The 25,622-nt window shown below is 43.3% G+C and overlaps 1 protein-coding gene across 5 annotated transcripts in view; it reads left to right on the top strand.

Moving 5' to 3' along the window:
• The window catches only part of RYR1 (ryanodine receptor 1), a 1,245,571-nt gene that overhangs the window by 937,957 nt on the left and 281,992 nt on the right, over window positions 1–25,622 (top strand). For all 5 annotated transcript variants that reach the window (XM_085625233.1, XM_085625235.1, XM_085625236.1 and 2 more), the window contains 5 exons: window positions 3,257–3,363; window positions 7,168–7,219; window positions 7,648–7,713; window positions 7,818–7,917; window positions 23,783–23,862. In XM_085625233.1, the coding sequence (XP_085481359.1) occupies window positions 3,257–3,363; window positions 7,168–7,219; window positions 7,648–7,713; window positions 7,818–7,917; window positions 23,783–23,862 (405 nt within the window). The remainder of the gene's footprint in view (window positions 1–3,256; window positions 3,364–7,167; window positions 7,220–7,647; window positions 7,714–7,817; window positions 7,918–23,782; window positions 23,863–25,622) is intronic.

The following is a 25,622-nucleotide window of genomic DNA, read 5'->3' on the forward strand; positions in this document are numbered from 1 at the left end:
TGGATGGTGGGGGCGTCTTACTCGTGAAACTCCACTATGGCATAATCAACTCCTATCCCAGCTGGTGGGACTCCAGGGTTTTCGTGGATGGAATGGTATTGGAATCTCTACACTTGGCGATATAATACACGGCACAGTCCTCAGATCATTTCAAGCCCTAAAAGAAGAATTCTCCATGCATAATTCCCAATTTTATAAATATTTACAGCTGTGTGACGCTATCACGCCACATATTGATAAACTTGAGTCACTTCCAGAATTCAATCCGTTAGAGGGCAAACTTCTCATGTAAGAACTAGGTGAGCATAAGATATCCAAAATATATCAATCCCTCATCACTTACAGCGCTACAACACTCAAGACACTGACTGGCAAACAGACATTGGCCCCCTAGATACAGATGACTGGACGGAGGGTCTGGAGTCCCCCCGAGGAGCATCCATATCCTCCCGACTACAACTCATTCAGTTTAAGTATTTACATAAGGCATATTATACATGGTATAGGCTGTGGCGAGCGGGCCTGATTGACTTCCCCATATGCTTGTGATGTCAAGACGAAGACAGCACTTTTATACACATAGTTTGGCCCTGTACAGCACTGGATGGGTTCTGGTCTGGGTTATTGACATACCTAGCCAAAATACTTGGATGGGAGCTACCTAGGTTCCCTAGACTCACACTATTACATATAACAGATACGGTTGGGGGCAACAAATACAAACACCACCTCCTCTGGCTGGTGCTTACTATCGCCAAACAAGACATTGCTAGGTCATGGAGATTAGAGGCACCTATTACTATTAGGGCCTGGAAAAGTGGAATGGACTTTTGTATGGGCTTGGAGATCCCAATTTTCCAGTCTCGGGGTGCCCTCAGAAGCACCCAAAAATTTGGCAAAGATGGGTGGACTATCGTAGGTTGGTTCTACCAAGGCAAATAACGATGACGGATGCTATTGATTCTGACATTCAGTCATATGATGCTCAGAGATGATGTATATGTTGAGGCAAAACGTTCGAACTATGGATTGTACCTAGCAACACTATATGCAAAGGTTACATACTAGTTCATTGGGGTTGTTTAGTTGTTTAATTGTATTTGTAAAAGTTAATGATGTGATAGTGCTTGTATGTATCCATAAGGAGTGATGCAATAACGAAAATATACTAATAAAATCTGTTTAAAAAAATAAATTACAAGAAAAGCAAACGAAAAGGGAAAAGTACTAAGGAGTGGAAATAATGGGAATAGTGTACAAATCTGGAATATTGACTGTGTACGAAATCAAAATTTATACTATATTGTTGATTTGTAATTTGTCAACGGTTTCTGTGACGTGAAGAGACTGACTGTAATACTCCTGGAATTGTATAAATGAGAAATATAAAAATGCCAATAAAGTTGTTTCTCTATGGTGCCCAAGAAGGACAGAAGACTTTGTCCTATCATAGACCCGCGCCCTCTCAATTTCTTCATAAAAAAGAAGAAATTCAAAATGGTCACGCTCGCCCAAGTCCTGTCTGCCCTTGACCCGGGAGACTGGATAGTAGAATTGGACTTGCAGGACACTTACTTTCACATCCCCGTTCTGCTTGCCCACAGATATTACCTGTGGTTCATGGTGGGCCACAAGCACTTTCAGTTCCCTGTGCTCCCTTTTGGCCTTTCCAGATCCCCTCGGGTGTTCACCAAGAAGAAGGCGGTGGTTGCAGCTCACCTGCAGAGATCAGGGGTGCCAGTCTTCCCCTGTCTCCATGATTGGCTGTTGAAGGCAGGCTTGTCCCTGGCAGTCATCTCCCACCTCCAAACTACAACTGACCTCCTGCACTCACTGGGGATCACTATAAATGTGCTCAAGTCACACCTGACCCCTTCTCAGATGCTGCCTTTCATCAGTCCTGTTCTGGACACAGTGCAGTTTTGGGCTTATCTTCCTAAACGGCGAGTCCAGGATATTCAGGCTATCATACTGATGTTTCAATCTCTATCCTGGATTTCAGTGAAACTGACTCTGAGGCTGCTGGACCACATGGCCTCCTGCATCCTGTTTGCGACACACACCCTTTGGCACATGCAGGACCTGCAGTAGGACCTGAAGTTCCAGTGGGTGCAACATCAGGGGAATCTCTCTGACATGGTCCAGATCTCGGAAGCCACTGCAAAAGATCTGCAGCAGTGGTTAACAAACTGATGTTGGGTCAGCGGCAGACCCCTTTCCCTTCCCCAACCAGATCTGGCAGTAGTGACAGATGCGTCTCTGGACATGGCTGGAACATCAGAGCGTTTACTTTTTGGTTCAACACCTGTCGTGATCTCCTCATGCCAAAGTGGACAAACTCAGCTGAAGATACACGAACAGATCACAAATGTTGTGTTAATCCTGAGGTAGTGCAAGGTCTCTTTCAACAGTGGGGAGAACTTTGGTTAGTTGTGTTTGCCACCTCCGAAAACGTGCAATGTCAGCAGTTCTGCACGCTGGGGTTTCCAAGGCGGCTCTCATTCCAAGGCATTGTTACATCCTGATTGGAGCTCAGGCCTCCTGTACGCCTTTCCACCCATACCACTCCTGCCCAGAATTCTCAAGAAGATCAGGAACGGACTGGGCTCAGAGAGACTGGTCTCCCGAGCTGTTGAGCATGGTCATCAATCCTCCAATCAGGGTGCCCCTTCAAGGGGATCATCTGTCCCAGCAGCAGGGGAGGGTTCTTCACCCGAACATGCCAATGCTCCACCTTCATGCATGGAGATTATCTGATGTCAGTATGCTGGGTTGGTGCTTATATAGGCACCGCGCACGTCACTTCCGACGCAGACAATGCCATATGGAGCTGAACAATGCCACCTACCAGCATGTAGGGGTAATGTTCCCGAAACAAATTCCAGATCCAGTCTGACGCCTGGGGATAATTCTAAGGTAAGGAATTTGAGGCTAGATAGAGTCTCTACCAGATAAGGTATTACCGAAGGTAAGTAACTTGTTCTTATATACTGTTACTCTGCTGATCTGTCCTTCTGCTTAGTTTTGTGCAAGTTGTAGGTAGGTTTTATTCCTAAATTCACACATAGAGGGAAGTACCATAGTGGTTCCAAAAGGACAATATGGAGGGAAAGCAGCACCTTTTTGATGTTGTGTTTCTGCCACAAATGTACAAATATAGAGGTATGAATTTTAAGATGTAATATAAGGATACAAGTAAAGGATCATTGTTGGTATTGGCGACTATCCTTTCCCTAAACTTTCTGTACCCCTTTAGCGATCGGGCCAAGAAGAAGAGGAAGAAGAAGAGGAGATGGAGAAGAAGCCAGATCCTTTGCACCAACTGATCTTGCATTTCAGCCGGACAGCCCTGACTGAGAAAAGGTGAGTGTTCAGCTAAGCCGGATAGGCTGGTAAAGGGTGAGGGTAAGAGACCAAACAGGCCAAGACATAATAAAGTTGAATAGCGTAAGGATAATCTGGTTCTTCAGTAGAATCTCTATACACCACTGAAAAATCGGAAGTCCAACAAAATCTCCTCTGAGAAAGCACAGAAGTCAAATCTGCAACAGATTACAAATTCACCTCAGAGAAAGCACAGAAGTCACATTTACGACAGATTTTACAGAATCAACTTTGCAACATTCCATATAAAATATCACATTTTTAAATTGAATTGGTGCAGAGAGGTTCTGGGAAGGCTCAACATCTCAAGGTCTGGATGGATAGATGCTGCTGACCTCCTGGACACTTGGTGACGTCTTCTTGGTGAGTTGCTCCCTCGGTGGACCCGATGGTCAGCAAAACAGTGTACCAGGCAGATGCGATCAGCACTTGCAGGTGCAGGGAAGTGGCTCCTCCTTTCCAAGGGAGATATTACTGGATCGATGAAGTGCTTGGCAGACCTACAAGGGTTTGAGGAGACTGTTCCACTTCTGGACGAGTCGGTCTTTGTGATTGTTGGGACATCAGCAGCCAGGCAAGGATTTACGCCAAGTCTGGTGCTATTCTTTGTCCCTCTTCTTCTTTCAGGCAGACGAATCTGAGTCTAGTGTCCAGTTCCACCTAACTACTACATTCAATGGTTTTAAGGGGAATGAAGGGGAGTAGCCAATGGGCTGCTTACCCCTGGGTTCACTACACACTGTATATGACCACGTCCTGTGGGGAGTGGGGATAACCCTGTCCCAGAGTTCCAAATTCCACCAAACACAAGATGGTGGAACTCTTCTTTCGTGGAGCACATCAGGTAGCCCACCTTAGGGGTGCGACTAGCCTGGAGGTGCAACACGCCTACTACATAGCTAATTTCCCACCGGTCTTGGTGCCAAATGGGTCTCAGACCAGGTGTTGGCATTCTCCAGGTCTGGAGGAAGTTAGGGTTGCTTATTAAATGTGGCAGACGCTTTGAAGCCTCTGGCCTTGGTATGCAGATCCACTAGCCATCCTGCTGGAGGAGGTGATAACACCTTCTCCGGAGGAGGCATTGTTTCCTGACCACAGAGAGTGCCGGCTCTCACCTACAGGGGGTCAGAAACTCGTCTGTGGTGGCAGGACACTAAGAGACTAGTAGGTTTCAAGGCACACCTTTTGGGTGCATGTCAGGACAAATCCGATACTGGCATCTGTATGGATTTGGCAAGACGAGGCATTTGATTCGAAACACCATTATTTTCAGTGAAGCCATTATGGAGTTGGGTAACTCATAATGACTAGTGCCCGGTACATATACTTAACATGGCTCCCTGATCACTTGAAATATCTAGCAATGGAACTAGACGTCACAGGGGCATATCTGCACATGCAGATGTACCCTCACATGTAATATAATACACCCTGCCTTAGGGCTTTTTAGGCTTGCTGTAGGAGTGGCTTACATATATTGCATGCAGTGTCTGTGGGCATGGCACACAGGGTGTGTGCTATGTCATGTTTTCAGAAGGACTTGCACCTTTTTACACAGTCTGCAGTGGCAGTCTGCATGTAGTGTTCGTGAAGGTCCCTTACGGTGGTACAGTTCATGCTGCAGCCCTTAGAGACCCTCTTTAGAACCATGCCCTAGGTAATAGGGGTACGAGGGTACCATTTACTAGGGGCTTACAAGGGTGCTAAAGTCCTTGCCAGTTGGGTTACAATTGAACATGACAGTTTTAGGGGAAAGAACACTGGCACTGGAGCCAGGTTAACAGGCTGCAGTGCTCTGTCAGAGTCGAAAAACCAGCATCAAGCACATCAAATGGGAGCAAAGAGTGGGGGTACATCTGCAAAGACTTCCATCTTCCTACAAGCACCAAATCTCTTTTCTCATGTGAGGTGAAGAGTGAAGCTCCAGACCCACATCTAAAGGCATTGTAAAAATGGAACTGACATTGAGTCCACAAAGTGCCTGCTTTATGGCTTCATTGACTGCACCACATGTCCACTTCCAGTGTTGAGATGGACCCAGTGCCACCTTCCAGCGCCAGAGAAGTATGACATAGGTTTCAGATCCAGTCTGCCATGGAAAAGTCAAAGGGGAGGAGTCTGTAGGTAGAAGTAACCTGTTAACTCACCACAGTTGTAATTTACAAATGTTTCAGTAGCTCACAAATTCCTCCTATCTGCACTTTGGTAACATTGCATGTAAGTTTACTGGGGTATTTTATTGCTATATTCTAAAACATTGCTTGCTTATACCTATTTTTCTAACTCTCTGTGTAGTTTGTGTTGCATTAAGTATTCTTGCCAAGAACATATAGGATTGCACCTTACTGAAAAAATACATAGTTTCAATGCAGTAAAAATATTTTTTAAGTAAATACATCTCTTTCCTATGTAAACAGGTACTCAGCATCTGAGTGAAACATTGCTGAATCATTTAAAAAATCGGCTGAACTCTTTAAGATAGTTGTCATCAATTCAGTGCCCCAAATTGTTTAGAAGAGAATTTTAAAATACTTCCTAATTCTTAAAAATGTGTGCATAACAGTTCTAAAAATGCTTTCTGTTCTTTGTAGTAGTGTATATACTGTCCGAGAAGGCACAAAGGATGTGTTTTAAAGCATGAATGATCTATTCTTTTAAATGTGTAGATTTATTTCAAACGTGTTATCGTAGGATGTACACATTTTATTTTAAACAGTGCTCACAATATATTGAATTGCACACAATCTTGGATTGGTTGATTATTTTAAATGAGATCAGAAATGAATAACATTTCCGACTTTCTGATAGCGCTCTCACTTTCAGAAAGGCCAGAGAAACCATGCAGTGTCCTTTAAAAAATTTCCAGAAAGATTTATTAAGAAAAGCACAACATTCTCCAAAACTCCAAGAACAGTTCTATAAATGTTGTACATAAATAGAACAGAATTTTAAACAACAATCCTTCAGACGGAACACAGATTAGATTTAAATTATTTGAAGAATTCCCGTAACTGATAAAGATTATATGTACTGAATCATTCAAGAAGGCATGGAAGTCCATGAATGTATGCAAGTCTTTAAAAATCACACACAATCTTTTCAGGGAATACCTACTATTTCTTTTAATATTAAATACTTGCTGTTGTTAAATGACACTTGTGCAATTCACACCTCTCTTCCCTAAGGCATCAAAGCACCTTTCAGTTGCCCGGAATATGACTTTCCAAACATTTCCATTGCAGACCCAAGTTTCACTAGTTTGGAGGAGCTTGTGCTTATTTCATTTAAACCTGCTCCAAAGTCTTTAACATAAATGTGTGTTTAAAAACACACAGTTAGGACATCTTATTATAAGTTGCACATAATTTATTTTTAAAGATGTGCAGAATTAATTAAAATAAATTCTTCATATGAAGTTTGAAGAGTACTTTAAAGAAACTGTGCACTGTGATGCAGCCTAGCTCAGAACTTGCATTGTGGGCTGCAATTTTGGCATAGCTGTAATATTGCCCCTGTTGTGGTCATGCCAACTTTAGAGTTGTCCTGCAGATCCCTCTATGTGTAGAAGCTGTGACACTCCACAGGTCACAACCGGCTTGGAGAACCAATGTGCATGTAGTGAATGTGGTACTTATATTTTAGAACTGACCTTATCCACTTCTGCCACAGTTGTTATGACACTGCTTGTGATGCAGTAAACGTCAAAAGGCGGAAGATTTTGCAGTGACGCATATACAGTGCAGTGATTCACTTCTAATGGGCTCAATTTCTCTGTTCTTACAGCAAACTGGACGAAGATTATCTTTACATGGCTTACGCTGATATTATGGCAAAGGTATGTGACGCCGTGGCCAGCTTGTCCCAGTTGCTGTTCTTGTTCTGTGGTTCTGTGTAAGGAAACTGCCAAGAAAGCAATAGCATTACTATAGCACTAGTTGGACATCTCCCCTCCCCAAATGTTAATCTATCACCCTCAATTGCTTCCCATTCCTTCTCTGTATTGAGTCCCCTGCTATGTCTTATTTCAGCAGTGAGGCCCTCATCAATAGCATCCTATGTCATATCCCATGTACTATTCCAGCACTTGGATCCCCAGCAGCAGCACAGTGGGAATGAGACTGTAGCAGATTAAATCAACAAGACCTGAAGCAAAGAAGGACCATGTTAAGAGTCTATGAAAGTATACAGAGTTCACTCATAGTACAGCATGTGTTTGAGAAATACCATACTTTAATATAGCCTTGTTTGTTCTTCAATCATTAGAGCTGTCACATTGAAGAAGGTGGAGAGGAAGGTGGAGAAGGAGAAGAGACCGAGATTCCGTTTGAGGTTTGTATACGCTTGACTTGTGTTGTTAGTACAAATACCTTGCTGATGGGTTACCTTCGTGTCAGTTTTTCCCCTGTGATTTTCCCATTTCCTCTTAAATGTAGGAAAAAGAGATGGAGAAACAGAAGTTGCTGTACCAACAATCCCGCCTGCACAACCGCGGCGCTGCCGAGATGGTGCTGCAGATGATCAGCGCTTGTAAAGGTGAGTCATAGTGTGTATCTCTGGTTCAAATTCTTTGAAAATATATGTTGTTCTGTGTAGCATTATTATACTTGTTTCTACTGATGTAATAGCCAGCTTAAAATGACTCTACAGACTGGTGTTCCCTAAAGGACTTAAGCCAAAGGGGCCCAACTCCAATTTGTTCTATAAATGGTTGCAATGGTATCTCCTGAAGGAAGGGAGGTGATTGGGACCCACTTGAAATCTGCCTGCAAATGGAGACAATGCACATTTCTGAAGTAAGTGCATGAACACGCTAGGCTCTATTGCTAGCTGCTGAGCAACCCTCATCTCAGTCTCAGTTGTCAATAAAGTGAAAGTGAATTTCTGATGAAGACTTCTAGCTGCAGATTCCTCACCTTTTGAATATTCCCCAGGAGGCAGACTGCATCCAGAAACTTTTTTGCATTACCTCTGCATACTGGAAGGTTGCGCCACGCGACTCTGCACTAACACCATTCCGCTCCGGAAATGACGTGCTGCAAAGGCACCACTCTTGCACGCGGATTCTGTTCCTTTCTTCCTACTCCATGAGACATAGATCCAGAGCTCCCTCTCATTTATCTGAGACACTTATACCGATATTTTACATGTCTAATGTTCAATGGCTGTCACCTCCTAAAACAACAGATTTCAAGTCCTGTAGGACTGTCGTAAACAAATGTGTGGGACAGATCCACATCAGGTGTGCCTTTGGTGCATGGGGTCAAGCCATGACTCCAAGACCTGCGGCAACTGTTTGTCTATGAACCTGAATCCCATCAGGGAATGCTAAGGGAATCTTAACGTTGCCAAGCATAAGAAGACTCCCCGCTGGGAGCATTCTAAATCGCACTCCATGCCCAAGGCCCACTCTCGGTCCCATTCCTGGAATCAACAGAGGCACTCCATAGGTTGGTCCTCATCACCCTCAGATAAGCGTAAGCAACACAAAAAATCAAAAAGGGATTCTGCTCCCTCACACCACCCGCATTCGCCTGAGCAAGCTAGTGGTCGTGCCACCATTCTCGATCTCGCTCCTGAAGTCGACCAACTTCAAAGACGATCCCACAGCTAGTTCCTGCCCAATCCTAGCTTCCAGAGCCTTCAGCCACACCACATCAGATAGAAGAGTTCCACACAGCCATGTTTCAGCTCTTTGGATTCCTTCCGACTCCCTCTGGCGATCCTTTGGGCCTCAAGGAGCTAAGAGGCCTTCCACCTGTGACACCAACAATGGGTTTGCCCGTATGGTCAGTTGGACTCTCCACACTTGTATTGCCTCCGACTTTGCTGTCAGCAACAAGATCCACACCGGTCCGGGGCACGTCAACGCTGATGCATACTTCGTCTCCTTAAGAAGTGGCACTGTTTGTCCTCTCTGACAATAGTCTGACCTCAACCCACATCACTCCTGAATCATCCCGTGGCTCCGCTTCCCCCACTCATGACCCGAGTGATGAGTGCGCTCAACCCTACCAAGATAACAACAGGTACGAGAAGTTACAGGAGGCTAGTGGCCTCGATACCTCCCCAGAAACTGGTCTTTTTTCTTCCTCTGGACCAGCCACAGAGGATTGCACTTCGTACACCATGGTGATGCATACGGTGGCTGAAGCTCTTGACCTCCAGCTCCCCACCTTGGAGGTTAAAACTAATGTCCTGGTGACTTAGCTTTTCTTTCGCAACATCCCTCGCCAAAAAGCCTAATGGTGCAGGCTTCCAACAGCCGCTCTAACCTGGACATGCTTCCCACCACTCACCCTTATAGGGAGTCTATGCGAGTGGAAATTTGTGTGTCTTTTTTTCTACTAGCTTTGCCATCTTATCCATTAATTCCAGCTGTTTGTTGGGACGCTACTAACGTCCTTTGTGATTCAGTGGCACAAGTCCTCTCTGGTGTGCCCAAAGACCTTTGCCTTGTAATATATCAGGCAATTCAAGATAGTTGTGATGCTGCCAAATTCACAATTCATTGAGGCTTGGACACCACCGATTCCATCGGGCGGGCCATGATTTGCCACCTTGTGTGGCTGCGAACGACTGGGTTCTCTGGCAATGTCCAGTCCTCCCTAATGGAAATTCCCTTTGATGGGACGCGCCTGTTCAGGGAAAAAGCTGAATTTTCTCTTGAGCGCTTTAAGGAGAGCAAGGCTACTGTTCACTCTCTGGGCCTTTCCGCCCTGCCTCACCACCACACCAGTTCCACTGTTTGTTTCACAGCTTTGGCTGAGGTGTTTCCTTACCTCAAATCCATCCAAACCCCACCAGGAACCCAGCAGTTTCACAGTAAAGACCGTGGTGCCTACTGCCCCAATGGGTAAGATCAACGCACCGCCCAGCCTGCTGCACCACCTTCAGCCCCACCTGCCAAACACCTTTAGAGTACCCTTGCAGGGACACAGCCACCCTAAATTGTCACTGCGACATGTTGGTTCTACAGCTTGTTCTTGGGGTACACCTTATCCTTTCTCTCTTTTCCCCCGCACTTTCTACCATCCCTTCAGTGACTGACCGAGGACCATCTCTCAATTTTGCAGGAGGAAGTGCAAGACGTTTTGGCCAAAAGCGCTTTTGAGAGAGTGTTGTTGCCAGAAGTAGGATGTGGCTGTTATTCCCACGACTTTCTGGTGCCCAAGAAAGACATAGATCTTCCATCTATTCTAGATCTGTGCCCTCTCAATGCCTTGCTCCGGAAGGAGAAGTTCAAAATGCTTACGCTGGCCCATGTCTTGTCTGTCCTCGACCCTGGAGACTGGATGGTAGCATTGGACCAGTAGGATGCCTGTTTCCATATTCCTGTCCTGCCAGCCCATCAGCACTGTCTGCGTTCCGTAATGGGAGAGGAGCATTTTCAGTTCACTCTTCTCTCCTTTGGTCCTACCAGCACCCTTCGGGTGATGGTGGTGGTGGCAGCATACCTTTGGAAGTCTGGGGTGCCACTCTTCCCCTAGCCCGGCGATTATTTGTTATAGGCCAGCTCGCCCATTAGTCATCACCACCTACAGACTATGGCAAACCTCATGTCGTCTTGGGGGTTCACTGTCAACCAAAGTCACACCTGACTCCTCAGATGCTCTCCTGTAGCAGAGCAATTCTAGACATGGTTCAGTTTCATGCCTTTCCCCTGGGAAAGAGAGTCCAGGACATTCAGGCTATGATCCCGAACTTTCAGGCTCGGTGCTGGATTTCATTGGGGTTGCCTATGAGGCTACTCAGACTGCTGACCTCCTGCAACCTGCTGAAGGAGGACGCCAGGTGCCATTTGCGGATAGTGCAGTGGGATCTGAAGTCCCAGTAGGCTAGCATCCGGGGGATCTTTGTCTCCACATTCAGATTTCGGAAGAAACTGCAAAAGATCTGCAGTGGTAGTTACTGGGCTGCCAATGGGTCATTGCCTGACCCTTCTCCCTTCCCCACCGAGAGCTGACATTGGTGACCAATGCATCGCTTCAGGGTTGGGGCAGCCATCTGGGGGAGTTGGAAATCAGAGGCCTTTGGCCTCTGGCAGAGTCCCAGCTCCACATCAACCTTCAGGAGCTAAGGGCATCCCCTGGATGTTGAAAACCTTTCTGCCCTCCAGCAAGAGGAGGCTGGTAGAGGTACTCACGGACAACACTGCTGCCAGGTGGTACTGCAACAAACAAGGCTGGGTGAGGTCACAGGTCCTGTGTCAGGAGTCCTTGCGCCTCTGGAAATGACTGGGCCATCAAGCAATTTTCCTGGTGGTAAACCACCTGACAGGGTCGTTGAATGCCAGGGCAGACAAGCTCAGCCATCGATGCCTAGCGGAACACGAATGGCCATCACACCCAGAGTTGGCGCATTGTCTCTTCTGCGAATGGGGGAAGCCTTGACCTGCTACATCCAAGAACGTGCAATGGCAGACGTTCTTCACTTTGTAGTTTCCAAGGTGTATCTCATTCTGAGACGTGTTTCACCTCAAGTGGAAGGCAGAACTCCTGTATGCCTTTCCGCCGATACCGCTACTGCCCTGAGTTCTCAGGAAGATCAGGAATGACCTAGACCCAGTCATCCTAGTGACTCCGGGCTTGAGCATATGTCCTGTAATCAGGCTGCCTCAATAGGAGGACCTGTTGTCACAGCAACAGGGCAGGGTTCTGTACCTGGGTCTTTGCAATCTTCATCTTAATGCGTGGAGATTGATTGGTGACAGCTGATCACTTCCTATCCATCCTCCAGGTGTGGTCATATTGCCAGCCAGTCGCCTCGCAATGGAAACTGTATAGGCCTGTCGTTGGGACAAATTTGTGACTTGGTGCAGCACACACCAGAATGACCCCCTCCAGACTGGATTATTTACTGTTCTGTTATTTGTTGTACCTCTTCCCCGGCAAGGCTTTGCTTTCACCACAGTTAAAGGCTATCTTTCGGCCTTCTTAGGGGGGCCGGATCAGCACTCGATTTTTAAGTCACTGGTTATGATGCGATTTTTGCAAGGACTGCAACAGATTTCCCACTTCTTCTTTTGTCATGCCCCAATAGGACCATAATCTGGTCCTGACTTATCTGATGTGCACTCCGTTTGAGCTGCTTCACATGTATCCTTTACGGCTCCTTACTTTCAATACCATGTTCCTCATTGCCATCGTTTCTTCACAACGTGTGAGTGAGTTTCAGGCTCTTTGTTTCAATCCGTCATACACTTCCTCCTTTCCAGGCAAACTGATTCTGCAGACACAGGCACCCTTACTGCCAAAAGTTATAACACAATTCCACGTCAGTCAAACCATCGCCTGTTCAGGGTTATATGCTCTGCCTCACACCCCTAAGGAGGAGAAGAAACTTCTTCACTTGGACCCCAAAAGAGCACTGAGCTTCTGCAGAGATCGTACCAAAGACCACCAGGTGGACAATCAGCTCTTTGTGGGGTTCACCGGAGTGAAAAAAGACAAGCTAGTGTAGAAGAGAAACATCTCTCACTGGACGGTGCTTGGCATACAGATCTGCCATTCACTTGCAAAGAAGCTTGGGTTGTGCCCGAACCAGTTACGTGCTCATACTACAAGGGCCAAAGGTGCTACCACTGCATTGGCATGCAAAGTCCATGTTCTAGACATTTGCCAGGTGAGTAAGTGGGAGTACCCCCGTACCTTTATGAAGCAGTATTGCCTGGACCATCAGGTTCACAGAGAGGTGCATTTTGCCCACTCAGTCCTGCAGGACTTTCTGGTATTAGTTCGTCCACAGGCCCACCTTACAAAAGGTGTTGCTTTGGTACCTATTAAAAATGTGACAAATCTTTGCCTGGAGATCTCTATCAGAAGAGCAAATTACTTGCCTTCAGTAAAACTCTTTCTGGTAGAGACTATTGAGCCACAGATTCCTCACCGACCCTCCCATTCTTCCTGTTCTTTGGTTAAACACTATCCATTAATAAGATTCCAAGCCTATCAATTTGCTCTTGGGGCACTGCGTCTTGGGCGCAGACAGTCTCGAAAGCAATTGAAGTCACCGCTCAGAAGTGGTGCCTATATTGGTCCCGCACATAATTTCGGATTGGAACGGCATCAGTGCGGAGATGTACAGCGCCACCTTCCAGCACGCAGAGGTACGGCTGAAAAGTTTCCGAAACCAGGCCTAAACCTGGGGAATATTCAAAAGGTGAGGAATCTGCGGCAAGATAGTCTCTAACAGAAAGAACGTTAACCGAGGTAAGTAACTTATTCCTTTAGATCGAATACCCACATGCCAAGCAGGGCTAATTTTGTTTCAGTTCTGAATTTTTCTGTCCATTACCAGCCCGGTTTGTGTTTTCTAGGATTTAGCAGCTTCTCGCACTATGTATTTTTTCTTATTTGGTGTATTATTTGTAGTATGCAGAGAAATGCACAATTCTAGCTTCAAGGTGCACTAAGACATACTGAAATAATATCGGTCGGGGACAAGATGGCGGCTTGAACGCGCCGCTGAGCGGCAGCACTGTGTGATGCTCCCTCTCTCTCCCTCACTGTGAGGTCTCAGGTTATGCCGGAGGAGAGAATTATGGAGAAGCTATGGAGAGAATCTAAGAACTTGGAAATTCAAGAATAGATCGAAATTGGAGAGAAATTGGAGAGAGCGAGCAAAGCGAGGGGAAAATTTTTTTTAAACAACTAACCGGTTCTTTCTCTTTGCTTGCTGACTTTGCCGCTGTACGCTGAATCGGATGCTGCGGTTCCTGCTGGGTAGCTGTAGGTGGAGGTGGAGGCTTCTCTTCACTCAACCAGCGAGTGTTCTGGGCGCTGCCGGAGCCGTGGGTTCACAGGGCTTACTGCCTAATCACCTTGAGACCGGGCTGGCGGTCGGCTCAGCTTCTGACAGCTTCCACGATTCCCGCATTCATAGAGGGGCAAAGATACAGTCCGCTTCTACTATCCACGCTATGGCACCGAAGAACGCCCATAGAACGGGTCGAGCCGGGAAAGGTCTTGCCTTTGAAAACCCCGCTTCCAAGGGAAACAATGTTGCTGCTGTAACGGCTCCCACAGCGGCTCTTTCTGCGGCTTCATCGGCTTCGTCGACGTTAGAAGTGCCTGCAGAACATGCTGGGAGAGTGGAGAAAGCAGTAGCATCGGCGGTTCCTGGTAAGCTGATTATCCGCCCGTCTTTATTACTGGTAGATACACAAGACAAACCAGGCTCTATACTTAGTGTCGAAACCAATACTGCCTCTGCTAACTCGTTGGTTCCCCCCTTATCTTTGAGACATAATGATGCCGTACTTCCAAATGGCACCGATATTAATACTGGGCATGGGAGGAAACTAAGTCCACAACAACAACAACAAGACGATGATTGCAGGTTTAATAAAGAAATAAACTCAGCTTCATCTAATATGAATCAGCCAAAGTCTCCTGAACTGGGGGGGGGAGAGAAATTGGTGGTTGATATAGCGGAAACGGCGGATACTGCGAATTCGTTTGTCTGTACCTCTGGGGGTGACCAGACACAGGTATCTATAGAACTGAGCCCGGCTACAGCTATATTCCCCATTGTGGGGGCACAAACTATCCCTACAGAAGACGAAGCAAATTATAGGGAATTTGAGGATTGTATGGTTGATGAAAATGAGGATTTGGTTGAAGAAATTGAGGAGGATGCGTCTAGATCCCCTTCGCGTTATCCTGGTCCTAAAAAAGGAAAATCAAAGGCGAAATATAAAACCAAGAAAGGCAAGACTCTTAACATTTCTGCCCTGTCTGCTGTAACCTCAGGGCATAAAACCCGTGGTAAAATTATCTTAGATGAGAGTCATTTACGAAGGTGGATACAGGCAAAAGGAGGAGTCAAGACTATGGCCCTGCGTCTTTCAGGTACTAACCCTGCTGAAGTAGAAGAGTATATAAAAAAAGGCTCTATAGTACCTGGAGACTCAACAATGCAACCGACTTCAACTGATGTATCTGTTGCTTCGATGGATAGCCCACTTATTGAATCTCATGTCTCCCAGTCTTTCACTGCAGCAACTGATACTATTGACTTGGGCTGTCAACATTTGCCCTCAGTTCCTTCAATGCCTGCAAGTATCCCAAGTGCCTTAAATGCCTTAAATGCTCCAGATGCTTCAAACGTACTGCTTGCTCAAAGTCAAGAGAACGCGGAATGTAGCCTTTCTTTGTTTGATCAGATTTTAAAGATTTTGACTGATAATAGAGATGAAGCACAACAACATTTCTTACAGCTTAGGGAGGATAATTGTCAACTACAAAGGTCCCTGGAAGAAGCTACTAACAAGTTCGGAATAATCACTCAGGAAGTCGCGGAGCTACAACAAAGAGTTGCAGGCATTGAGGAAACATCTGTGCGAGTAGAGACTCTATCTAGCCAACATGACGTGCAGATATCTACCCTTCAGACTAAACTTGAGGATATGGAAAACCGTCAAAGGAGACAAAATCTTCGACTTTTTGGCATAGCGGAAGGCTTAGAAGGGGCTGACCCACGGTCTTTTATGGTAAACCTCTTTCAAAAAGCTTTTCCCGATTTATCAGATTGGGATTGGGATTCCCAGCTACAGAGGGTCCATAGACTTCCTCTTGTTCAAAGAAATAAGGAGAACAAGTTTCCAAGACCCTTCTTGATCTATTTCGGTAATTACTTACTAAGGCAAGCAGTTTCTTCCAAGGCTAAACCGCATACTCCGATTGAAGTTGAGAATGTAACGTTTTTTGTTAGGTCTGATTTGAGTAAAGCTACCATGGACAAACGGTGGAAGCTGCGACAGCTCATAGACCCTTTCAAATCTTTGGGTGGGCAGGTGTTCTTGCAGGAACCTGCCCGTTTAAAAGTAATTAAAGGGGGCCATACCTATACTTTCACCGATGTTAGAGAAGCTGAGATGGCATTATCGAAATTTGGTAAATAACTGTAGATTGGTGGAATTATACTTGTAATGTTTTGTATCAAAATTAGGCTACTAATATAGCTCTCTCTTGGTACTTTTTCCGCCCTTAAGTTTTTCGTATTTAGCTTTTTCTTCTATTATCTTTGATTTTCTACCTGGGACTCTCTCCTTTTTAGGAGTGGGTGGAGGGAGGGAGGGAGCTACCTAATGCTGCCCCTCTATTAGGCTACCAAACAACGGCAGCATGTAGCAAGGGGGTGCTCTCCCCAATAGGGTTTGGGGGAAGGTCCTGGCTTGGGTGGGTTTGGAGGAGGGATTCACGGGTATTGGTGAAAAATGCTAAAAATGACAACACTATGACAATAATCTTTGAAAATAATAAAAAAGAAATGCTGATATATATATATATATTTTTTTTTTCTCTTTTTCAAAAAAAAAAAAAAAAAAAAAATGTCTAAACTTAGTTGTTTAATATGGAATGTTTCGGGCCTTAATTGCAAAAATAAGAGACGATTAGTACAAGAAGAGCTTAAATTGTACAATCCCCACTTAGTCTTAATCACTGAGACACATATTTGCTACAAAGATAGGAATTTGTTAAGGCTAGCAGGGTATGAGGTTATTGCATGTACAACCCTAAATGCTACTATCAGAGGGGTTGCCATTTTAAAACAAAGACAGCTGAAACTGAATATTATCAAAACGGCTGTAGATAAAAGGGGCCGGTGGATAATTATACAATTCCACTTGGAAGACTGTAAATATGTAATATGCTCTGTATATGGATCTAATGTCGACGATCCCTATATCTTTGATTGGCTAAATATGGAGCTTTTAAAATGGGAAGGAGAACTTCTAATCGGCGGTGATTTTAACTGTGTAATCGACTATGCCATAGATACTACTAAACATACTGGTTTTCAACGTATGCGGAAGACACGTGCGGCAATCTTAGAGCTAGGTCGGCTACACAATATAAAAGATACTTGGCGAACTCTTCATCCTAAAATACCAGGGTATACGTATTACTCTGCACCTCATAAACTATGTTCCCGGATAGACATGATCTGGGCTTCTGATAAGATATTAGAATCTAGCACTATTGAAATATGCCCCAGACTCACATCAGATCATAACCCCATTCTTTTTATTTTTCAAACAGTCACCAGAACTCAAGATACTAGATTATTCTCCTTTCCGAGATATCTTTTTTCTGATTCAGAATTTATTTTACAACTTAAAAAGCATGTTTCGGAATTTATTGATACGAATCTTGATTCTACTTCTTTAATTTATGTATGGGACGCTTGTAAAGCTAGCATAAGGGGATTTACTCAACAATATGTTTTTACACAAAACTCTAAACTTCGTAAAGATAATAAGAATATTATCACTAAAATTCTATCTCTGGAAAATCAACTAGCAGAAGCTCTTTTACAAAACACCTCAGAAGGAGATAAAGTAAGACTGGAGCTAATCAGTCTTCGATCTGCTACTAAAAACGTTCTCAGAGAACGAGCCACTGTAAAATTGCAGAAATTTAAAATCTCTCAATATGAGAGTGGTGATAAAATAGGCAAGATTCTGGCTTATAAAATTGCAGATAATAAAGCTAATACAATAATTAAATGTATTAAAGGTCCCAATAATATTATTTATGACCAAGCCAGGGACATTATAACACAATTTGTTAAATACTATAGCCATTTATATACTCCAGAAAATATTCCTACTTTACACAACATTCGAGCGTACATTGGTAATAATGTTACTAATACTATAATGGTAGAACATAGTCGGCAATTAGCAGAGAATGTTACTCTTGCTGAGATTAGAAAGGCAGTAGCGTCGCTTCCGTCGGGCAAAGCTGCAGGCGAGGACACACTTCCCATAGAATTCTATAAAATCTGTCTGGACGAAATCCTCCCCCTTTTTTGTTTAGTAATCAACTCAATAGATCAAACAGGGAAAGTTCCAGATTCTTGGAACTCAGCTAAAATAGTTTTTTTCCTCAAAAAAAACAAACCCGCTGAAGAATGTAGTTCATACCGGCCCATATCTTTAATTAATGTCGACGCCAAAATTTTCTCTAAAATACTTGCACTTCGATTAGCCCCTTTTATGCCCGAATTAGTTAATCCACAACAACATGGATTTATTACAGGACGAGATACTACAGCCCACGTCAATATGGCAATTACTGCTTTTGATATAGCAGCGGTTAACTCCACCCAACTAGGTATGATACTCTTAGATGCTGAAAAGGCATTTGACCGAGTTGGTTGGGATTATCTCTGGACTGTAATGCGGGCTTATGGCTTTAATGGTAGATATCTAAAATGGATACAGGCCCTATATAATTTGCCAACCGCCAAAATACTTAGGGGCACGAGGCAAGGGTGTCCGCTTTCACCTTTATTATTTGCACTCTCTATGGAACCTTTTATAAATGCACTATCACTTCAATCACATATTACTCCATTACAACTTGGTTCTAATTCCCTAAAAATTACTGCTTACGCAGATGACATCGCTATTTATTCTACTGATGTAGAAAAAGCTCTTACTGCAATTATAGAAGAATCCAATGCTTTTGGAGTAATCTCAGGATATAAATTAAACTTAAGTAAAACACAAGTTGTATTAAACTATAAACCATTGGCCCCTGTTCAAGGTACGTGCCGGGTGGCGACGTATTTAGGCATTAAAATTTCTGCTAACGTAAGCGATATAAAAAAACTGAACTATGACGCATTATTGAAAGAAACAGTTGCGTACTCAAAAAATGGCATAAAATACCTTTAAGCTTTATAGGCCGGATTAATTTAATTAAAATGAAGATTTTGCCTAAATTTATGTACTTATTTAGGTCTATACCCTTATGTTTAAATAATTCCTTTTTTAAGAAACTAGATGGGATTTTAAATAGCTATATTTGGGGATATAAGAAAGCTAGAAGATCGCTTGCCCTGCTTAAACTACCAATTGATAAGGGCGGTTTAAATTTCCCCGATTTTAAATTATATTTTTTGGCAACTTTTGTCGGCCGTTTGCGTAGTTTATTTTTTACCAATAATCAATACTATTACCACCAACTTATGCTTGGCAATGACTCTAATTGCTTTCTTGCAAGAGTTAACGACCCAAACTACTACAAAAGGGTTAAATTTAAGACTGTGAGAGAGACAGTTGCGGTTTGGAAAACTTTATTAACAACATGCAAGACCTCTTTTTTTCATCCTAAGCTTGCTCTGTGGGGTAATCCTGGGCTACCGGATGTATTCAACGATGGACGTGGGACCGCATGGGCTAATTTAGGAATTAATTTGCTAGGTGATTTATATGGTAACCAGGGATTTTTAGATTTCGCAACACTTAAAATCCTTTTTAACTTAACGGATGGTATGCAATTTAAATATATGCAAATTAGAGATTTTTTGGTTGGTAAAATGAAAATCAATCAAATCTTAGACTCAGAGTTATGGGCATGTTTCTATTCAAAAAATCAGAAGTCAGTAATTAGTAAGGGTTATAAATGCTTAATTAATTTCAAAGAAGATAATTGTCCAAAAATTGCTCTGAAATGGGCTTCTAGATTAGGGACTAATATTACTCCCACTAAGATCTCGGCGTCACTTTGTAATATCAACAAAGTAGTACAATCCTCAAGCCTGAGGATTCAGTTATATAAAACTATTTGTTCTTTATATTATACACCGTTTAGAATTTCTAAGTGGACTTTAAATCCTACATTAAGTTCTCGTTCTAAGTGTCCCAAATGCGATTTTGTCGCGGCTGATATCACTCATATATTTTTTTCTTGCCCAGTGTTGTCTGAGTTCTGGTCCGGATTTGAAAATATTTTGTTGCAAAAACAAATTGCTCTTGGTCCTCTCTCACCATTGTCCATACTACTAGATATACAATCTGAGAACTGTCCACAAAAAGATTTATTAACTGTATTAGTCTCCTGTGCTCGACTGACAATTGCCAGGTTATGGATATCTCAGAAACCCCCACATATCATGGAATGGTGGTTTTTAGTTAATGAAATCTATTCTATGGAACGCGCTATTGCCAAAACGAGGGGATTGAAATCTATGATAAAATTTGAAAAAATTTGGGGAACTTTTCTTTAAGCCTATTCTTTGCCCATACGTCTTTAATGTGTATCTATATGTACGGCTTATTGGATATCAAATGTACATGTTATCAGCTAATCTTTTGTCTTTTGTTTTGTGTTGTCAATAAAAAAATATTTTAAAAAAAAAAAAAGACATACTGAAATAATATCATTATTAGGACCAAAACAGTAACAAATTGAAAAGCAAAATTCTACAGCAGCAGAAAATGAATACAAGACTAAAACTGAAATTAAAAAAAATCAATTAGCAAACAATATTGTATGCAGCACATACTGTAGCTCATGTAGACCCAAAACAGGCAGGTTGCAAGGTTTTTTGTTGCATATTTAAAATAGTGACAGCTGTAGTTTCCATGCCCTGGTTATCTTTACTGTGTATGCCTGTAGCTAAAGCAGAACTTTTAATTTATGAAAAGCGGGTGAAGTTATTTATAAGCCTGAACTCTTTGGGGAGTTTGTTTCAGAGTTTCACTCTTGTCACTTTAAGCAGTCTGCTTCCAAAGTTGCACATGTGCCATTTTAAAGTGAACAGTTTTAAGTGAGAGCAGAAAGAGTCTAGTCTATTGGTGGAAATGGATAAGATCAGGCAGGTATTTTGAGACTTGCTTATTGATTGCTTTCTAAACCAAGCCTAAAACTCTGTGTTGGATCTGGTAATCCATGGTCAGTTAAGTCCGATTTCCGATTTAATTGCTTTATTCGAGATAAAAAAACTCATAAAAGCATGAAACATTTATAACATATTTACAATCTCTTATAAAATCTTTAAAATGATAAAACATCATGGCATCAATAATATTAAAATTCATCAATGAAAACTAAAGATCATGTCAAATGCAGTTATTTAGCCAGTATAAACACAAAGAGACTAGAATCTCATTGACTGGGGGAACAGGCAATGGACTAATATTCATTTCACCTAGCCTGCTATTAGGGGAGAGATTTCCTTCTAATGGCCCAAGCCCAACCCAGAAATTTAGCAACTGCCACAGCAATGAATGTTGAAGGACTGGTGCGAATAATCCTAAGAGCGATGCCGGTCTCTCTCGTGCCTAGCTGTTTGCACTTAGCCCTCAGCCAGACACGTCGGGGGACTGAATAAGCCCCACACACAAAGAGTAAGTGGGCAGTGGTCTCAATGCTTTTTTTACAGACTGGGCAGGCTTGGGAACTACCCTTTGCCCATCTTCCAGTTAGTGATCTAATTGGGAGAGACCCCACTCTAAGCTGGAAACATAGCTTCCTATCCAGGGGTTTGGTTATAATATCCCAATAGGGCTCAAGGAAGGGGGAAGCTTTTACTTCAAGCAATAGTCCCTCCATGGTAGAAGAATCGGCGTCGTTCCAATCCCGATGTTCTACCATTTCCCAATACTTTGTTTTATAACTGCTTTAGTCGGGAACAAGGCCTCCTCTGGATTCACCCATAGCTCATTCATGCCCAGAATCCCCAGCATTCTGCGCAAATCCCCCAACCAACCTATCTTGTGGAACTTATCATGATTAATTAAATCCAGGAAGCCCCTTGCGTAGTGAGCGAGTTCAGGGGTGACCCAAATGCGCCGCCAGTATAAAATGGGTCTTAGTCTAGCCATATCTGAAATGGCTTTCCTGCCTAGCTCACAACGCAGAGGCCTCATGGGTGTACTTTTAGGAAGGCCGATTAGGTTTCGAAGAAATTTATTCTCGGCGAGCGTTAATGGTGCTAAATTGCCATTGCCCCAAAGCTCTGAGCCATAGAGCGCCGATCTAATGGCTTTGGCCTCATATACTTGGAGTGCTGGCGCAATAGGTTTGGTCAAAGACCTTTTGTTTTCAGCACTTATAACACCAGTGTTTTGGCGAAACTTAAGAGCCGCCACTTCTGTGTGTTTCCCCCACTTTGCGCCCTTGGCTATGTGGATGCCCAGATAAACAAAATCCGAAACCATTTCTACCTTTTGGCCATCCATGAAAAAGTTCCCTCTAAAGCTGGAGTGGGGATTGAATGTCATGAGCTTTGTTTTGGCTACATTTACTTCTAGGCCTCGATCAGTACAAAAGCCCTCAAAGATATTCAGGGCACGCTGCAGGCCGCTGGGAGTTTTGGATAGAATGAGCGTGTCGTCTGCAAATAATAGGATTGGCGTTTTCACTCCATCCAGTGTTGGAGCATCTACAGAAGCAGACAACATACGCTCCACTACTCCGTTAATATAAAGGGAGAAGAGCATCGGGGCCATTGCGCAGCCTTGGCGTACCCCCCGTTCTACCGGGAACTCATCAGATATTTGCCCATGTTTCCCCCACTGGATCCTTGCGGAGTTTAACTCGTGCAATCTCATCACTAGCGATAGTATTTCAAGTGGCATGCCCATCTCAGCTAAGACTTTCCATAACAGGGAGCGAGGGACTAGATCGAAAGCTGCACGTAAATCTATGAAGGCAGCATAAAGACTGGTCAGTTAAGTCACTTTTGACTCATGGCAGACGGGTGAACATTGTTCCTTGAACTATAAAGGATGTGGGTGTGCATGTTTTGTGTTAGTTGTAGTTCTTGAAAACATTTTTTGGAAGACTTCAATATGTAGCTTATAGTACTATAATCTGTATATCACTACTCCTTGTATTCTATTAACATGGTTTAAATATTGAAAACAAATATAGGAGGAAATTAGTTGGATTCCCTGTGGTGAACGCCTATGGACCAATTGGTAGCTGAGAGACCACCCAGCTGTCCAGTATTAGGTCCTTTTTAGATTCAACTGCGGATTTCATGCTGGGTACCCTCAGTGCCAATATTTAAATAGTAGGGCACATATATAATCAATTAACATTGCATTTGGCATAGATTATGTGTAGAATAGTCTCCTCATTATGGGATCCAAACCCTGGCAAATAATTTGGGGAAACACAGCTCATGTACCCTCAGACGCTCAACTTATCCTTTGTGCTCCACTTCACCTCTATCATTTCAGTGACCGTATATAATCTTGAGTTGTAAACTATTCGGTATTGTATGATGTTCTGTGCCCCTTGTACTTCATAAACTGTACTATAATGTATCCTATGTTATCTTTGCCTATGCTATTTTTTAAACTGTCAAAACTGTTTTCGGCAAACTCCTCTGCAAATTTTCTTTGTAATCAGGATTATATGTCCTTTGTTGTCACCTCCAACTCTTTCATTTAAATGTCTGTGTTCTGTGGCCTCGCCCCACTGTGTGTGTTCTACATGTATAATACATTGGCTCTGTGACATCCTCAATCGTGTTTCTTTTGTAAGCTGTACACTACTCTATGTATTGTGGCCAAACATCCCCTAATACTTTCTAAACTTTAGATCACTCCGTGCCATCCTTGTTTGCCACTGACTTATGATCTGGTTCCTTTCAGGTGAGACAGGAGCCATGGTCTCCTCCACTCTAAAGCTGGGTATCTCCATTCTGAATGGTGGAAACAGTGAAGTACAGCAGGTAAGTCTCTTTCTTTTTGCCTCTCATCTCAATTCTGCTCTTGCTCTCAAATTCCAGGGCTTCAATGAATGTTCTTTTATAAATTATTAATCCTGACCATAGCTTCATATTGGTGGGATTGGATCTCTGCTTCTTAGAGTTCCTGAGTCCTACTGGTATTCATGAAATTAGATGTTAAACAGTTAACACCAATTTCACACTATGAGTTTAGCTCAAATAGCACTTACTGGCGGAGTGTTCCCCCCACACAAATTATTAAAGGTATTTCATGGACAAATTTGTATGACGAAATCAGTGTGTGCCTTATAATACTATCCAGTCTTACCATCCGGGAAGAGTAAATCTGTACATTGTTTTCCAGCAGTGGATCTTTCATAGATTCAAATGTTTGAATCATTCTTCGTCATCAGGCTGGGAACCCTCTGCACTCATTGTTAGCAAAGCAGTGTGCAGTACTACATGCAGTACTACACACAACATACACTTCATAAATTTTAAAAGCCCATAGACTATGCAGAACCAGTCCAGTTCCTTGTATGATCCATACATTGACCAATCAGAGAGCAGCACAGTCATCCCTTCCCTGACAGAGGCTGTTAACTTCCAAATTTTCTACTGCACATTCAGTTATGTTTGTCCTCTGGTGCTCTTCTCCATTAGACTTTTCCAAGTGATATTTTCAACGCTACTTACACTTTTTTATTCAAATTGATCATTTCTGCAACTGAAGGACAGTGTAATGATTTATTTTAGGGGACATTTCTAGAGAATTACCAAGATGTCAGAGTTGTCTGAGTAAAAGTCACCCTCCAAGACGTGTATGACCTGCGGCAACAGGAAGATCTATATAGAGGATCCGCAGTCCACACACCATATACCTTTATTGTCTTCACCCCGGTCATGATCCTAAGAAGTTCAACATTTGTAAGGGTTTTTCAATCAAGACACTTAAAGACTGAGAGAAAAAAGACTAGCAATGGCTATCCCAGAAAGAAAGGCAGAGACTTCCATCTCAGGCAAGCAGCTCTTGACTCCTAAACCCACCTCAACGAATCTAAGGTAAAGATTTCCATGTCAGCTCAAAGGCTGTCTGACTCTGCACTTAAGAGTCAGACTGCTGATCAGCCATCATAATGCTCAGTGTTGCCAGGCAGAGACCCTAGGCCTCTAAAGGAAGCACCAGTAGCAAACAAATTGTTTAGTGCTATCTATCCCAGATTTGCTGCCAAAAAAAGTACCTCAGACAAAGCTGGCAAATCGAGGAAACTGTTGTCAATGTTTCCATCGATAAACTTGTTGAGACGAGTAATGACAGAAAATCATTGATGACACTGGCCTCATCTGTGCTCTCATCAATGACTTAGCATATTACAGACTTATTATTGACAAGAAAGCTCCCATCGAAGAAGGTGTCATCAATAATGTTTGCATCATGAGATCCTGACCCATCAATGACGGCTATCGGTGGCCCCACCATATGTAGTCAGAATGAAGGATTAGCAGCCGTTGATGATCTTGTTGATGATAAGTTGATGATGAAATAAACCTAAGGATATGCCACCATCAGCTATTGCTACAGTGGTGTCTGGTGTCCTCAGGTCTACCTATTTCACCATTACCGTCGGTCACAACACTTCAGTCTTTGCTGGTATCTCCAATACCGTTGCCCCCATCTGCCGACCCACTGTAATATTCTTCCTTTTTTCAGGCAGCAGAAGACAAGCAATAAGAATCCTAATTGGATCAAATTGAGTTTAGGC

This window comes from Triturus cristatus, chromosome 9 (assembly GCF_964204655.1).
Source record: "Triturus cristatus chromosome 9, aTriCri1.1, whole genome shotgun sequence".
Taxonomy (NCBI): Eukaryota; Metazoa; Chordata; class Amphibia; order Caudata; family Salamandridae; genus Triturus; species Triturus cristatus.